The 15,796-nt window shown below is 39.0% G+C and overlaps 1 protein-coding gene across 4 annotated transcripts in view; it reads left to right on the top strand.

Annotated features, from left to right (window-relative positions):
• The window catches only part of LOC135217171 (bromodomain testis-specific protein-like), a 193,883-nt gene that overhangs the window by 25,280 nt on the left and 152,807 nt on the right, over window positions 1–15,796 (top strand). For 3 of the 4 annotated variants that reach the window (XM_064252892.1, XM_064252890.1, XM_064252893.1), the window contains exon 3: window positions 7,714–7,818. The exons of the other annotated variant lie outside the window; for it this stretch is intronic. In XM_064252892.1, coding sequence (XP_064108962.1) covers window positions 7,714–7,818 — 105 coding nt within the window. The remainder of the gene's footprint in view (window positions 1–7,713; window positions 7,819–15,796) is intronic. 4 annotated transcript variants of the gene reach the window in all.

Below are 15,796 nucleotides of genomic sequence, written 5' to 3'. Positions count from 1 at the left end.
AACTGGCAGACCAATTCAACTTCCTTGGTAGTGGTTGGTAGCAGTAAAGAAGTAGTTCTGGCAGGTTTTGCCTGGCCTAGGTTTGGTCTTGGAATGTATTGACACTATTGGATACTGTCTTGTTGTCACAACAAGTCGTCTGATGGCAGAGGAACTTCAGTAATTATGGTGCTTGAGAATGTTGAGGCAACCCGGAAATCTATTGAGATAATGTAGTCTCTCTGTCCCATGGAAGGTAACATTGACTATGCTGTTTCCATTGTGAATGGAGTCTGCCATTTGTGCTCGGTAAGTGTCGAGCAATCTGTTAATGGCGTCCGTCCTCTGTATGTGTTCTGTACCTGGAAGAGGTGACTAGAAGTCTGGTGATGCTGACTTCACCATCCCTTCTGCAACATCATGTGCACCTCTGCTTGGAGTGCCTTGTCCTTGAGTGAAACGGTTCTGTACAATGGGAATGAGAGGGGGGTTTGTTTCTTTTGAAAGGGAGTTTGTGTCCGCCCCTCAGGATTAATACCACCTAGTCCCTATGCCATAGCTCTGGATCCCTCACTTTGCCAGTTCAGTTCTTCCTCTTATCCTGGTAGGATTGGGCAAAACAAAATGGCCATCTGTTGCTGTCCCCTTTCTAGGGGAATGGTGCTGCCTATCCTCCCTGATGTTTCTTGGTTGCGAGGAGGCCTGCTGGGAGTTGATAACTGTTTTGCCTTGCTTGTGTCTGTTGTCTCAAGGGGATCCTGCTGTCTTGACCCCCTACCTTTGATGAAGCGGCCGGGGGAAATAGGTCTGGGGGGCCACATTCCTTTCTCCTCCAACCATGAAGCAGAATGTTCTGTTCTTGTGGCCATCAGCTCCAGGTTTTTTGCTGTGTGCGTGGTTGAATAGGAGGCCACACTTCCTGAATTGCTCCATTGGGATGTTGCTCCCCAATCTGCAGAAGGCCATGTCTAGGAAAGAGGGCCCTCCGTGAGCTTGCTCTGGTATGCATTACTTGTTCGTCTCAGTAGCCGAGTGGGGAGCAGTATCTCTGACTGGCTCGTAGCCATTGAGCCCAGCTAAACTGGAGCTCAACATGTTCACCATCATCTTGGATGTTTCTCAAAAGCCAGGAGCAGGACAACAACTCTGCTTGTCAAACTTCCAGAGCAGTGTCTGCCACCTGTTCTAGTCATGAAAATGATGGTGGCGCTGTAGAATAATGAAGCCATAGATGTTTTGGATTAAAGCTAGGATCTCTTGACATGCCTATTATGCCTCTGGGATTGCCATCTCTTCCAAGCTGTTTGGGTGTGAGGGATCTTGACCTTGCTTTGCTTTGGTGGGTCCCACCATAGCCCTTACTTCCCTGACTGGAGATACTGCTATAGCCTTGTGTCACCCTCAGTGTCGCTTGATATTCCAGAAGGAGTACGGGAATGGATGTTGGGGAGGCGGAGGAGAGAGAGGACCTGTCAGGTGATACTCTGTGCTTTGATAGTGGAACCTTCTAATGGTAAGTAAGGACCTCTTGTGTCTCTGGGCGTTCCTGTAGCCAAAGGGGTAAATCTTTTGCTTCCTCTGCTGTCATGACCCATTTCTAGTCGGGTGTCCAGTCCTGCCTTCTTCCATGACTTCGACAACTCTCGAGTGCTTCCCTCTGTTTTTACTGTGCGTGTTTAGCGACGACGATGAATGGATTTTTGGTACCTGTATGTACCGATCCCTAGTTATCAGCACCGATAACTGGGGATCGGCGCTATTATCGCCGACTTTTGGTTGTCAATGACATTGGGATCAGAACCCCTTCTGATAACCAGGGACTACCTGTACTATTGACTTACCTAGGTGTATGCAACCTTAACAAGTTAGTAACATTTCACTAGATTTAGTATGAAATTATCTGCTTAGTTTTCAGAACCCTAGTTTTTCAGTTCTGAAGCCTGTGCTTTGAACTGAAGAAACCACTAGAGATATTCATGAGGTTATTCACCTATGTTGAGATGCCTTCACTTTTGGGAATCAGAATTTCTTCTTTACTGGACAGCTAGTTAGTCTTGGTCAGATTTCTTGAAGGGGATACTCAACCTGACTGTGAAGTTGGGAATATTAATTATGGCATAGAATTAGTCTTGTTTTCATATGCCTATCAGGAAACATAGATGCAAACATTCAGTGTTTAGGCATTGCCAGCCAAGAAACTGTTGTCTTTTAGGACTCATCCTCGAAAGAAAGGTGCATCCCCCTTTCCTAATTTAGAATGAGACCAATTCTATTCTGTCAAGAGTGATCATGACAGGCCTTTACAGTAGATCCCCCGTATTCGCGGACTCACACATTCGCGGATTTCTCTGGGGAACGTTTCCCCGCATTATTCGCGGAAAATTTGCGCATTCGCAGTATTTTTCTATGATAAATATCCACAAATTCTTGGTTTTTTTTTATGAATTTCATCATAAAATGCACTTTTTGTGATAAAACTATTAAAAAAACCAAGTATGAAAATATTTAGTGGGTTTTTCTTGAGTTTTAACTAACAAAATAGGCTGTTTTTAGCATTTTTATAGGGGTTCCAAACATTCGCGGGTTCTAACTATTCCAGGGGGGGTCTGGTACGCATCCCCCGCGAATACGGGGGGACCACTGTATCCTAGACCAGGACAGATTTATTACTCCAAGAGAAATCCCTCTATAATGTGTGGAGTCCAGAACTGACATGCTCTGGCACATTGGAAGTAGGATGGGGCACTGGTCTTGACAGTCTTTGTATGCTATTTTGTTGGTCATTGATAGAAGTAGGTCTTTATATAAGCTGTCTAGAACTGTTGGTTGGTTGGCAAAGTCGGCAGGATGAAGACTTAGCCAATGGGATGACAGTACCAATTCTCTCAGACAGTATAGAGACTCGCTCATATCTCAAGAAGCAGGGACGCTGTGTTGATTGAGTCCATGAGAATACTTTTGATGGGCAAGGACAATGTTTTTCAGAACAAATGAGCAGGAAGGTCTAAAAAAAATTCTTGGCCTGTAGCATTGTGATTATAACCTTAATAGCCCCGCAGCTGTCACAATGTGTGTTATTGGACCTCGCCAGTGATAGATTAACCTCGATTCTGTCTTTAAATGCAGATCTATTCAAGTGACCACACAGGTTAAGGTATTGCAAAACCCACTTAACACTTTTGCTAAATATCTGGAGACTAGTATATCCTATGAGCTTGAAGGTTTTTCTAACCCTGCTTCAGAAACTTCTTATTCAGTCCAGAAAGACGCTAGTAACTACCAACAAAACGGCTACCTTTACTAGAATGGGTGTTGGTTTATGGGGACTGCATCTTTACTGCTCTACTTACCATAGTTTTCTGGTTTTTAAGGAATTTTATGAAAGTTTCAATTGCAGACTTAGTGTTGCAGATCAGTGTTTACTTATATGCTGTGTCTTTTCAATATTGATATCCTCCAGTGATAAGGATATTGAAAAATTCCTTAGGTTATTTGTAATAGGACACGCTAATCAGCTTAGAGGAAATCAGTATGCAATTAAGTGGTCCTAAGTGTCTTGATGGGACCACCCACCTCTAGAGAACCCTATGCGAAAATCATTTTCGCTTTCATTCCATCATAGCTTGGTATCTGAGATAGCTAATTAGGAATGAAGAGGAGGCCTTTGTATTTCCAATAAGATTTTTATGGGAAAGAAGTGCATTTGCTTTAGTGCCACCTTCACACACTGAGTGAATACCACTGATTACGTACCAGTGGAATATGCTCTCTCTCTCTCTCTCTCTCTCTCTCTCTCTCTCTCTCTCTCTCTCTCTCTCTCTCTCTCTCTCTCTGTGTGTGTGTGTGTGTGTGTGTGTGTACTGACAGTGGTATGAGGGGAGTCATACAACTTATGTGTCCACCTTCAGAAGCAAGTGTATCAATCATGTAAATTTTCTTTCCATTACACGTTTTCTTGGCGAGGTCATAGAGCTCCACTTTAGCATATTGTCAAGTAGATGTGCACCGTTCTTTATCCACCAGTCTATCGCTGCTTTTCTCCAACTTGACGTTGGTGTTTTTTCAGCGCCATCAAGTGGTAGGATGCATTGCCCATCACAATATCAGACTTCGGGTGGATGTTAGGTAATAACCGAGTCTTGAACCATTGCTCAAAAACGGCAGCATTCATCTGATTGTGAGAATCACCATCTTTTCCTGCTTGAAAAAATAGTTTTAACATTCTTGACAAAGCCGCCCTCTTTCATTCCTGCATGAAGAATGATAAGGCAAGTTCCTTTTCCAGTAGGCAGCTTTACTCCTGTTGCTTGTTTGGAGGCCATGTCAGTCCAACACTTTGCAACAGTGTAATTCTGATTAGCCCATGTTTCGTCAAGGAAAACAAAGTTTTTGAAGGACTCTGACTTACTATCTCTCTCAAAAATCTAGAGAGAGCAACAGCAATATTACTTCGTTCCATAAAGAACTTGCGGCCATCAACTTGCGGAAATCGGAAGCCAGTCTGCAAGAGAACTCTTCGAAGTGACCCAATGCTACCATTGTAAGATATTTTCTCTCGTAGCTCTTCCTTGACTTTGTAGAGTTTAGGGATTTCATTTCTTTTGTAAAATTCCAGTACAGTTCTTCTCAGGATACACTTATGAAAGTCATCAGAAATTGTAATTGTTGTAGGCTGAGATTTGTCGGTGAATAGAAGACAGGTTTCTTGCGTTCAGCCTCTGACCACCATTCTTGATTTGCTTGTAGCAAATCATTCTAACTGTCCTTTTACTGCTTTGGTGGCTCTGGCTGTCCGAGCAAGGGCTTAGTGAGTGGTAACAAAGGTCTGCCGTTGGTCTTGTCATCTAAAAAGTGCCGATTCACGTTATGAATGATTTCCTTCATTTGACTGTAGGCAGGGGCAGTGAGAAGTGAGAGATGTTTCCGTGTTGGGTCAGTGACTCAGTGACCTTGTTGGGCTGAGGTGACAACAGAGCACAAGCTCAGCAGAGCGGTGTTGTCAAATTTCAAGAAAACGTTTTTAATAATATTCATTTTCCAATAAAAAACTTAGTCATTCTTAAACGTGAATTTTTATTATAAGACTGGTAACTACCATATACAGGCAGTCCACGGCTTACGATGGGGTTCTGTTCTTGAGTAACTACCATATACAGGCAGTCCACGGCTTACGATGGGGTTCTGTTCTTGAGACGTGCTGTGAGTCAAAAATAGTTGTAAGTTGGAAAATCATAACAAATCCTAAGAAAACCTTACTTACAGGTGGTCCCCGGGTTACGAAGGGGGTTCAGTTCTTGAGACACGTAAGCCGAAAATCGTCGTAAGCTGGAACATCGTCAAAAATCCTAAGAAAACCTTACTTTTAATGCTGGGTGTATTGAAAACTATGTAAACTGCATTCTTATGGCATTTTTCATCAAAAAACCTTCAAATATTAATTGTTTTGCATTTTTGGTGTCATATTTCATCTCCCAGATAAGCGTTGTAGGTGTCGTAACCCTGGAACATGCGTCGTAACCCTGGAAATAACGTCTATTGACAAGCGTTGTAACCTCGGAACGTCGTAAGCTGACACCGTCGTAACCCCGGGACTGCCTGTATAATGCTTTGGCTGTATTAAAAACTATGCAAACTGCATTTTTATTGCATTTTTCATTAAAAAAACCTTCAAATATTGATTATCTTGCATTTTTGGAATCAAATATCTTCTGCCAGATCGGCGGCGTCAGTGGCATAGCTCTGGAACATGTGCCATAAATGTAGAAATAATTCCTGATGAATATAATTGAAAAGCGCCGTAACCTTGGAACGTTGTAAGCCTGTATTTAGTTAGTATAAAAAATATCAGACTTCTTGTTGTCACAGGCGTGACGTATTTATAGAATTGTGGCAGCTTTACGGAAAATCTTGGCTAAACATGGCCGATGCCTTAGCGACCTAAAAGGCTGAGTTTGACTTTAAGAGCTGATGATAATCAGCTCAGTGGTCTGGTTAAACTAAGATGAGTATACCTCTCTCTCTCTCTCTCTCTCATGCTGTGCAATATTCTACTTAATACAGTTATGTAGTAGAATACAGTTATGTAGTGTTACATGTATAGTATATACAGGCAGTCCCCGGTTATTGGGGGGGGTTCTGTTCCCTGGGGTGTGCCAATAAGCAAAAACTGCCATTCACTAAAACTCAGTGATTTATGGTGCCATAATGGCGCTAAGCATCCTTAATATTGCGTCTTAAGCACCCTTATTGCGCCCCGTAAGACCGCACCTTGTGGCGCCGATAACCGCAACTCGTCCTGTTATGTCACCATAAATTGCCAATTTTATGTCTAGCTCCATAAAACCGGGGACTGCCTGTATAACTTCTCATTGTATATTATGTATGAGTATGGTATGGTGTTGATACAAATATGAGAAATACTGTACCCGAGAGATGGAGAGGGTGGGGGTAAAGTAAGTAGATGTAGTGTCAATATAGTCCACAGGAGAAAAGAGAGCATAAAACTTGTAGCTCAATAATTTTGCCTTCCACCAGGCCTCTTCAAGAGCTTTATTTTAACTTACTTTATAAGTAGATGTAGTTTGTAAGTTATGTTAAAACATGCACAAAGCTGTTATGTGGTATTGTCACCACATCTGGTAAGTAGGTAAAACTACTGCAGTAGGCTATGTTATTGTTAAGCTGAACATTAGAGTATATTTATTGTATGTGTTTTTGGAAGCAGTTAATTTTGCAGATATTTATATGGTTAATTGAGTGAGTTACAAAGTGCAAATTAGGGTAAGTTATTAATGTACTATATGAAATTGATATACACTCTAAGCTAAGCAGGTCACCCCAGGGTACTGTGTTTTGTAGGCTATGTGCCAGTGTTTTTAGGCTATGTGCCAGTGTTTTTGGTACATAACAGATTTTGTTACTTTTTTTTGGGGGGGGGGGGTAATCTCCCCCACATCTGTTAAGTTGAGGTGCCACCTATGTATAGGTAGGTATGTATGTATATACATGATAAATCATATAAACAGAATACTCTATACAATTGAATGAGAGATGGCAGAAGTGTTGTAGTTTTACATTTATTATACGTATATATATCATTGGTTGAAACTTTGGGTAAATATGTCAAGCACTCCATTTACTGGTACGGACTATTATATTATTCACATCTTATGTTGGGATATTGAATGTCAAAGGTAGGATTAAAGTAATGATACAATGCAAGAGAGAAATAGGGAGTAGACAAAGTTTGTGCATCCTTCCTTTTTTTTTTTATTATTGTTTTGTTATGGTTGTGAATAAGAATATTGTCTTAATAGTATGCTTATTCCTTTATGACCAAGTTATTGGTTTGTGTTTTTGTATGCTGCTTGCTCTTTTAATATTCCTTTAGTTGTGTCTTCTTTACTGGTTTTTAATGTTGTGGACATGACCCTCTCCAACAATAGTTTTCCAACCTGTCTTCTGTGGTTATTCTTGGTACAGCATGAACTTTACCCCAATTTTCGGTGTACCTTGCTTGGTTTTCAGGAGGTTTTCTTTTAAGTTTCGGTTTTGGAATGCAGTTAATTTTTTGTATTAGTGGATAAGGGTTCATTATGATGTAAGATTGCTTTGATGTGAGACTTCATTCCTCTTTATCATTTATCATGTTTGATTTAAGAGATTTTAGAGTTAGTTCAGTAGGTCAAGTCATTGATCTTCAACCCCTAAAATAGAGTCATTTTTGTTCACCAGGTGTCGATGGGTGGATCAGTTCAAGGTTTTCCTCCTCATCCTACTCCCACACCCAGTCATCCAAATCCAAATACTATAGATGGTTGGAACCAAAATGATGCTCAGGTGAGACTTGCCTTAATGTTTTATTACTGGCAATGTGAAGAAACTCTTGCTATCAGCGCTTGGCTCTTTCTTTTGGTTGCTTTGTGTAATTGCGATTTTAGTATTCTTCGTATAATTGTGACTTCTGTTCTTCACATTTAGAAAAGCGAGTTATGTATGTGATCTCATGGTTTATGCCCTTTAATGAGAAATTTTCTCTCTAAAAAGGGCAATTTTCTTTTGCTCGTGTATGAGGACATTGGAAATTTATGTTGGCATATACATGAGGTAATTGTAGGAAATGTCTAGATATCCAAAGACAGTGTCTCTTGAATATTAAGGTTTTATGTGGAAGTTAAAACTCAAAAGATGTTGGTGGCAGCAAATTTTCTGTACTTCAGAAATACTTATGTTTACTGCACATTCCATGTTTTCTCTTGTTAGATGGTTAAATTAGGTAGGGTACAGTCAAGTGTGCTGATATAATTTTCTTTGGATTAAATACCTCCTAGAAGCTGACTATATTTCCTTTCTCATTACCAAAATTTGTTTTATGCGAGAAAAGCAGCTTTTATAGCTATCTATACCACTAAAAATGGCAAAGAAATTTTATTAGATATATATATATACATTTTTTTGGGTAAAAGATTTGTCTAATGACATTATACAAAGCAGAGCTTGTTAGTTTTAGTTTAGTAGTTGAGTACTTAGTTGTAAGTAGTTTGCCATCATTGATTATTATTATTATTTGTTGTTCACTTACACTTGTATGCGTTGTATAACTAGGTATAATGAAAGGTTTTGATACTGTATATACTTGTGTAATATTCGACTTCGTGTAATGTTCGACTCTATTTTTTTACTGCACATATGTTAGGAATTTAACATATACCTCTTGTAATGTTCAAATTTTAATTCTGGCAATTTACCAGTAGGCTGTAATTGTTATCAGGCACTACCATAGCCTATTCTAAGATTCTGACATCTAAAACTAAGAAGCTAAAACCTTAGAATATGCCATTGAAATACAAAAAATCAGCATATACTAATTTCAAATCATTAAAATTAACTATGATAGACAAAAGGAAAAAAAATTCTGACTTTGTTTACAATCGTTTATCATAACTATCAAAAGCTTGCCAAGCAACCACTGTAACTAGTGAACAGTTTAGTAATCATACATCTCTATTCTTTTATCTCTCTTTACCCAATGGAGGTACCGAAAGCAATAATGAAACGTATGGTGACATCATAAAAGAAGAAATCAAGAAAATATTTGCTAGCTCTGGTGAGAGCAGTGTCTTTAATGTAATTTAAGTAATTATCTATTTCATAATATTTAAATCACTAATGTTTATTTTTTCATTAAATGTATGACATGACTATGTTTTGAAATTTAACACATCCTTTTTACCAAAAGAAAAAATATACGATTCTTTGTGAATTGTAAGTGAAATCAGCTTATGAAATACAAATGACGACTAATATTTGTTTACATTCGGGCAACGTAGGGTATACTTATTATAGCCTAGAACATCCATAAGTGTAGAAACAATATGATTATAATAAAGAGTCCCAGATAATTAAAACAACATTTATAGTTATTGTCTTTGTTGTAAGAAAATAGTTGTCGCCTTTTTTGGAAAGAAATGCTACTTTGTTAACTTCCGTTGTCAGGAAATCTACAGCCTACAGTAGGCTTAGCGTAGTCCCAAAAGTTTGCACTTTTTCCAATATAGAAACAACATAATAATAAAGATTCTCAGATAGGTAAAACAACATTTGTACTGATTGTCTGTTGTTGGAAATCCAAAGCCTAGGCTTAGCTTAGTCCCAAAATTTTGCACTTTTCCAAAACTATACCTCATGTAATGTTTGACCCCAAAAAAAGGTCTTTAAATATTGAACATTGCACGAGTATATACAGTATTTAGGAATTGTGTCATCCATATTATATTAAGAAAATAATACAGGCAATCCTTGGTTGCCTACGGACTTGGTTAATGGCGATCTGGTTTTATGGTGCTTGTCCAGTGCCATGAAATTGCATTTTTGGCGACATAATGGGCCAAGTTTCAGTTATTGGTGCCATAAGGTGCTGATAATAGTGTTATGGTGCCATAACATACCCAACAGAGGTGTCATTAACCGGTTATTGGTGCCATTAACTGAAATTTGGTGCCATAAGCACCAATTTATGCCATTAACTGAAATTTGGTGCCATAAGCACCATAAATTGCTGAGCTTCGGTTAATGGCGGTTTTCGCGTCTCGGCAACCTGCCGAGAATGGAACCCCTGGCGATAACCAGGGACTGCCTCTACTGATAAAAGAAGTAAGAGTAAAAGTAAATGCAAAGAAAACTGGAGCAGTGCCATCATTAGCACAACCAAGAAAGCTCCCAGAATTCTGCTTTCGAATGAATAAAAGGTTTGCTTGCTGGAAAGGGACATTATACATCTGAGCATATCAAGAATGTCATCAGTATAGAAGTTGGAATATTTTAACTGATGAGTGGATATGAGAGAGAGTAATGGATTTCCTTGTTGAAATAATATATGAAAGATCTTTAAAATGAAAATATTTTTATGATAACCTACATCACAACTGATGATGATGAGAATATGGAAAACGTGAGGAGTCTATTCAGAGGATGTAGGTCCCTAGTACTGACTCTCAGATCAAACAGAACATATTCTAACAACAAAATTGTCAGACAATAGAGTATTGGACAATACCTTCTTTAGAATTTTTGAAGCCAAGTATTCTGTAGTTTTGCAGTCTTATAGAAATATATTTGTAAATAAAATAAGAAATAGAGCTTCAGGTTATAGGTATTGACACTTAACTCAATAAAGTTGGTAAAGAAATGATGCTGAAAGATTGAGTGATTAATGATTACCCTAGACATTTGCTCAGTTAGCATTAAGAATTACATTCTCTGCAGACTTTGCTGTTAGAAGTTACTAGTGATGATTATAAACAACAAAGGTCTGGGAATGCATGGCTCAAGTGTACAACTTACAAAGTTTCTGGCAAACCCATAATCATAAATACACTGGATTTCAGTGTAGCAGAGACGACGAAGAAGTCTTTGAAGATCATAGTGCAAGAATACTGTCCGTTCAGTAAGGTTGAACATAAAGCAATATTTGTAAAGTGAGAGCATCCGTAAAGCAGTTGATGTATGATGGAAGTAAGCAGTTGTCAAAACATGACACTCGGCAAGTACCAGGCATGGTTGAAGGTATTCTGAGAAGCTCCTATCTTCATAAGTGTCAGATATTGAAAGGAGAAAGATGATGATGATGTAGATGTTTGTTTGCCTTGTGCCCTGCAGTCATTAGAATATGAACCTCTGTTGATCAGACCAGCAAGTAAGTTTTCTTAGAGTAAAACTCAGAAGACCTGAGGGTAGTAAATTGTTTTGACACTCAGTTGCTTATTCTAAGGATGAAGGGAGGTCCAAGTTGAACTTGAAAAGCCAACCAAGATTAAAGAGCTCAAAGTGTGGATGCTCCAATCTTGAGTTGAGACTTATCTGAATGTGAATTGTTCATTTTTTGGCTAAAAAATTTTGTAAACATTATTAAGGTATTAAGGAAGAGTCAAGACATGAAAACTTGTTTCACTTAAAATAAAACATGGTAGCAAAGCAGTTCAAGGACAAGGCATGCTTTCTGGAAGATGTTCCATTGCCTTTGTACTCTGAGGCAAACAAGACCATCAGATGACCAACTGGATTTGATTTGTTAGTTCCAGTGAACTAACATCTGCCCAGTGTTTAAAAAGGCAGTCTAGTGACATGCAGCAGCAGCAGTATCAAAGTTAAGTTCCAACTTGTGAGGCTTAATTGTAGCCTGAGGAATCAACTTTACAAAATAATGAAAGAGGTCAAAGAAATTCTTATTTCCTAAATTCATGCAATGCAGGATAGAGCAAGATCACATTTGTTTAGTAGCATAGAGATAGCTTAATGTTCCCCAGCCAGCTTGTTCCCTTCAGGATCATTACGCCTAGTAAGGAGCTGTGTCCATTTGTGCTATTAAAAGAATATGGTACAGGATTCACCATTTAACAGTATCATGAAGACCTTGTAAAGGTTACCGGTTGAGATGGAAGGAAGACTTTTTTTATGAAATACAGGAACTAAGGGCCATTGCAAGTATAAGATTTGTCTTGAAAGGGCCAAGGAGATTTAGGTCAAGAAGAGGGTAGAGCTGAAGAACCCAGGTTAAAAATAATGACAAAAGTTCAAGTACATGTGAGCTTCCTGAAGCTCAGGAAACACATCTTCAGGGCTATCTGGTTGGCCACTCAAGGGTTGGAGTTCAACTGAATAGAGGCAAACTGGATAGGGTCTTAGAAAGCTGCAACCCTCTACTTTATTGTTTAGTTTGCTAGCAAGTAATACATAAAATGACTGCGAGGAACAGAAGTATTTCGAGGAAAGGATAATGAAACAAAATTTAGCTCCACTTTTTGCCAAAGGAGAACAATCGGCTAAATTAAGGTGGTACCACTAATAAAACTTGCTTAGACTGAGGCATAAAAGATGAGAGGCATCCTTAGCCATTTATTCTTTAGTAAGGAAGGTAGTCAAGCTTGCAAGAGTAGCCTTGTAGTATCTGTAAAGGAGCATTCAAATGGCAGTTGTAAGTTGCACATGGAACAATTATTCCCATACTCGGCAAGAGCACCCTGTAGGGGGCCTTGAGTTATCAGTGCACCTCGGAGTCATCAGTGCACCTCATGCAGTGCACTGTAGGCATTACTTAAGATTCTTTGTTGCTGCAACTTCTTTCATTCCTTTTACTGTTCATATATACTTTCTTCCATCTTACTTCCCACCCTCTCCTAACAACTGAGAGTTTTATTTTACAGTCAATATCTGCGTCAGCACTGAATGACCCCACAGGTCCCAGTGCTTGGTATTTGGTCTAAATTATGTATTTTACATTATTCTAGTATCTCAAGCATCGCGCACAGGTCAAGGCTGTCTATTTTAAAGATGCCACAGATCCAGATAAGGATATCTATGGAGGATGGTTTTTCCTGGGCTTGTTCCCCAATGTGAGTCTTCAACCAGTAGTGCAGTGCTGTATTCACAGAGATTCAAACTCTTCTTCTAGGAGTGGTAGGTGTTTGGGGAGGTCTCCACAACTGGAGGATCCATGTGGATGAGCCTATAAAGAGCGCTTACCTTGAGATAGGCGGATTGGCTACGGAGATTACAGCTGGGGGGTTGTTTTGGGGGGGAATTGGACTGTGGCTTAGTTTACAGTTCAGCATCAGGATGAGAAAGAGGCTTGATGACTAGTCTCTCATATGAGCTCACCCTAATGAAAGTAGTAGCATGACCATTTACCCTGATGACATGGAGAACAATTGTTCACTTGATGAATTTGGGGAGTGTGAAATTTACCTGAGACAGCTTTTTGGCCTAAATAATACAAAAGGCACATCTAGATGGGTCATTCCTGGTCTCAGATGGTTTGTAAAAGAAATATTTCCTTATGGGGCTTCAAAATACTGCTGGGAGTGTTATCTCAGCTGAAACTGATAGCTGATGTTTTAGGGACTTCGGCAGTTTGAAGAGGAATAGTTCAAAGGGTTTTCATTAAGAAGAGACTGAAGATGGTGGCTGCCACTGGTCAGGAATGGGTGTATTAGAAATCATAAGTAGAAGGGATAGAGAATCTCCATAAGGTATCACCAGAGCCATGGTACTGGAAGGCACAGGCTTAGGGACTTTTCTAATCAATATTTAGCATGAAATCCATCTTCTTTCATTGACATGATTGGCAAGACCTGGTTCTGGAACATTTTGCCGTATTCAACATATTCACCAGTGGTCACGGGTCAAGTGGTGTGTGAGGAGAGGAGGCCTTCTTCAAGAGAAGAACAGTAGGAATTGAGGCCAGAGAATGCCCATACATATTTCTTACTGTGGTAGCTCTAGACGTAGTTTCCCGTTGGACGAGTGGACTCCACGCTCGGCGCCAATCTGGTGGTCTGAGTTCGATATGGCTCGGCCAACGCGAAGTCAGACGAATTTATTTCTGAGAGAAATTCATTTCTCGATGTAATGTGGTTCGGATCCCACAATAAGCTGTAGGTCCCGTTGCTAGGTAACCAATTGGTTCCTAGCCACGTACAAATATCTAATCCTTCGGGGCAGCCCTAGGAGAGCAGTTAATCAGCTCAGTGGTCTGGTAAAACTAAGATATACTTAAACCTTAAGCTCTAGACGTGAGGTGGAAGCCTATTCTAATGAGACTTGATCCTTGTCAGCCAGCAATATGGCACTAATTCAAGAAGAGTCAGAAGCATTTGTAGAAATCTTGGATGCAACCTTTATAGGCCAGTCTGTTGGTTTTATAATCTAAGGAAGATTCAGAAGCAGGCACAACACTTAAAAGCATGTCCCCCTACCTTGAGTTAAAAGCATGTCTCTACCTGGAGAAATAAAGAACACTGGGCCTCATCAAATGAAGATCCTAACGTTTGGGTGATACTTACGAGCTATGTGACTTTCCCACAAAAACAAGTATAAGTAATTGGTTGCATGAGAGAGAGAGAGAGAGAGAGAGAGAGAGAGAGAGAGAGAGAGAGAGAGCGCTTATGTGCACGAAAGAGATTAATTATGCCACAATACATCAACTTTTTGTTGCAAACGGCAGACTTTTAAAACAAACATGAGGATTTTGCAAACAAGTCAAGAATGAGAGAAAAGAAAAGAGATTAAATAACGTTTCACAAGGAAGCCATTTAAACAAACAATTGAAGGCATGCAGAAACTGAAAGGGCCACCAGTTTGTTTATTACAGAGCTGAGTTACTTTTACAGTAGTAAAAAAATTGTAAAAGCAATTGTCATCACTAGATAGGTATTTGACTGTAACAAAATTAAAAGTGATTCGGGCAGATCGAGAGTAAGTGATAGAAATGAGTGAATAATCGTCCCAGCCTAGCTGATAAGTCAGTGGGAAGCAGAGTGCCCCCCCCTCTCTCTCTCTCTCTCTCTCTTCTCTCTCTCTCTCTCTCTCTCTCTCTTCCTCTCTCTCTCTCACCGAACACTGGCTCGAGCAAGCTGCTGCTGTTTTTTTTTTTTTTTTTTTTTTTTTTTTTAATGTATTATGAAATAACATTTTATTATTTATGTGAATTGGTACTGCTTTTACGTACATATTATAGTAAAGATTTTACTGTCTTCTCTCTTCAACATCATTACGATGCACAATAACTTGAAATCATTCATTCATTATTCCTCAAAAATGTAAACGCTCCCTCCCTCTACCTCACGTTACCTGTACGTATATCATTGCAGTGACGAATGATTTTGTTAATTGTTTATGCTAAATTTTATCGTGAAAAGCGTTGTTCTTTCATTAACTCTTTTGCTGACTCTTGTTCAACTAGATCGTCTCACTTGGCGCACCGAACACTGGCTCAATTAAGACTTTTTCTCTTTTTTTTTATGTATTGCATTTGATTGTTTTCATGTTTTATCATTTCATGTTTTATCATTGTTTTATTTTTTATGAAATTCCCTTTTTTATGTGAATTGCTTTTACATACATACAGTAATTATTTTAACTCTCCTTCTCTCCTCAACATATCAACGCTCCCTCGTTCAGTCAAGTCAGCTGGGTGTGACGTCACCGCGATTACGTACGATTTTATACATCTTTTATGCTAAATGTTATATTGAAAGCTAAATTTTATATTAAATGCTTTATACTTTTATTTATTTTGTCGAATATGGTTATCATTAAACTATTTATTGTAAATGAAACATTTTTTTTTTTTTAAATACAGTTTAACTTGTAAGACTTAGTAGGCCGTCGAATACAAGTATAAAGTAGATAATCAGTTAGTCAGAAGTACGAGCATTTGTACGACATACGATACACAATGTTCTCGAAAATTTTGTCTGAAAAATGGAAAGTTCGACATAAACGTTCAACAAACGAGGTACCACTGTATATAACTGAAGAT

The sequence above is a fragment of the Macrobrachium nipponense genome, chromosome 7 (genome assembly GCF_015104395.2).
Source record: "Macrobrachium nipponense isolate FS-2020 chromosome 7, ASM1510439v2, whole genome shotgun sequence".
Taxonomy (NCBI): Eukaryota; Metazoa; Arthropoda; class Malacostraca; order Decapoda; family Palaemonidae; genus Macrobrachium; species Macrobrachium nipponense.
Note: the sequence above shows the minus strand (reverse complement) of the source record. Positions and strands in the feature narration are given on the sequence as shown.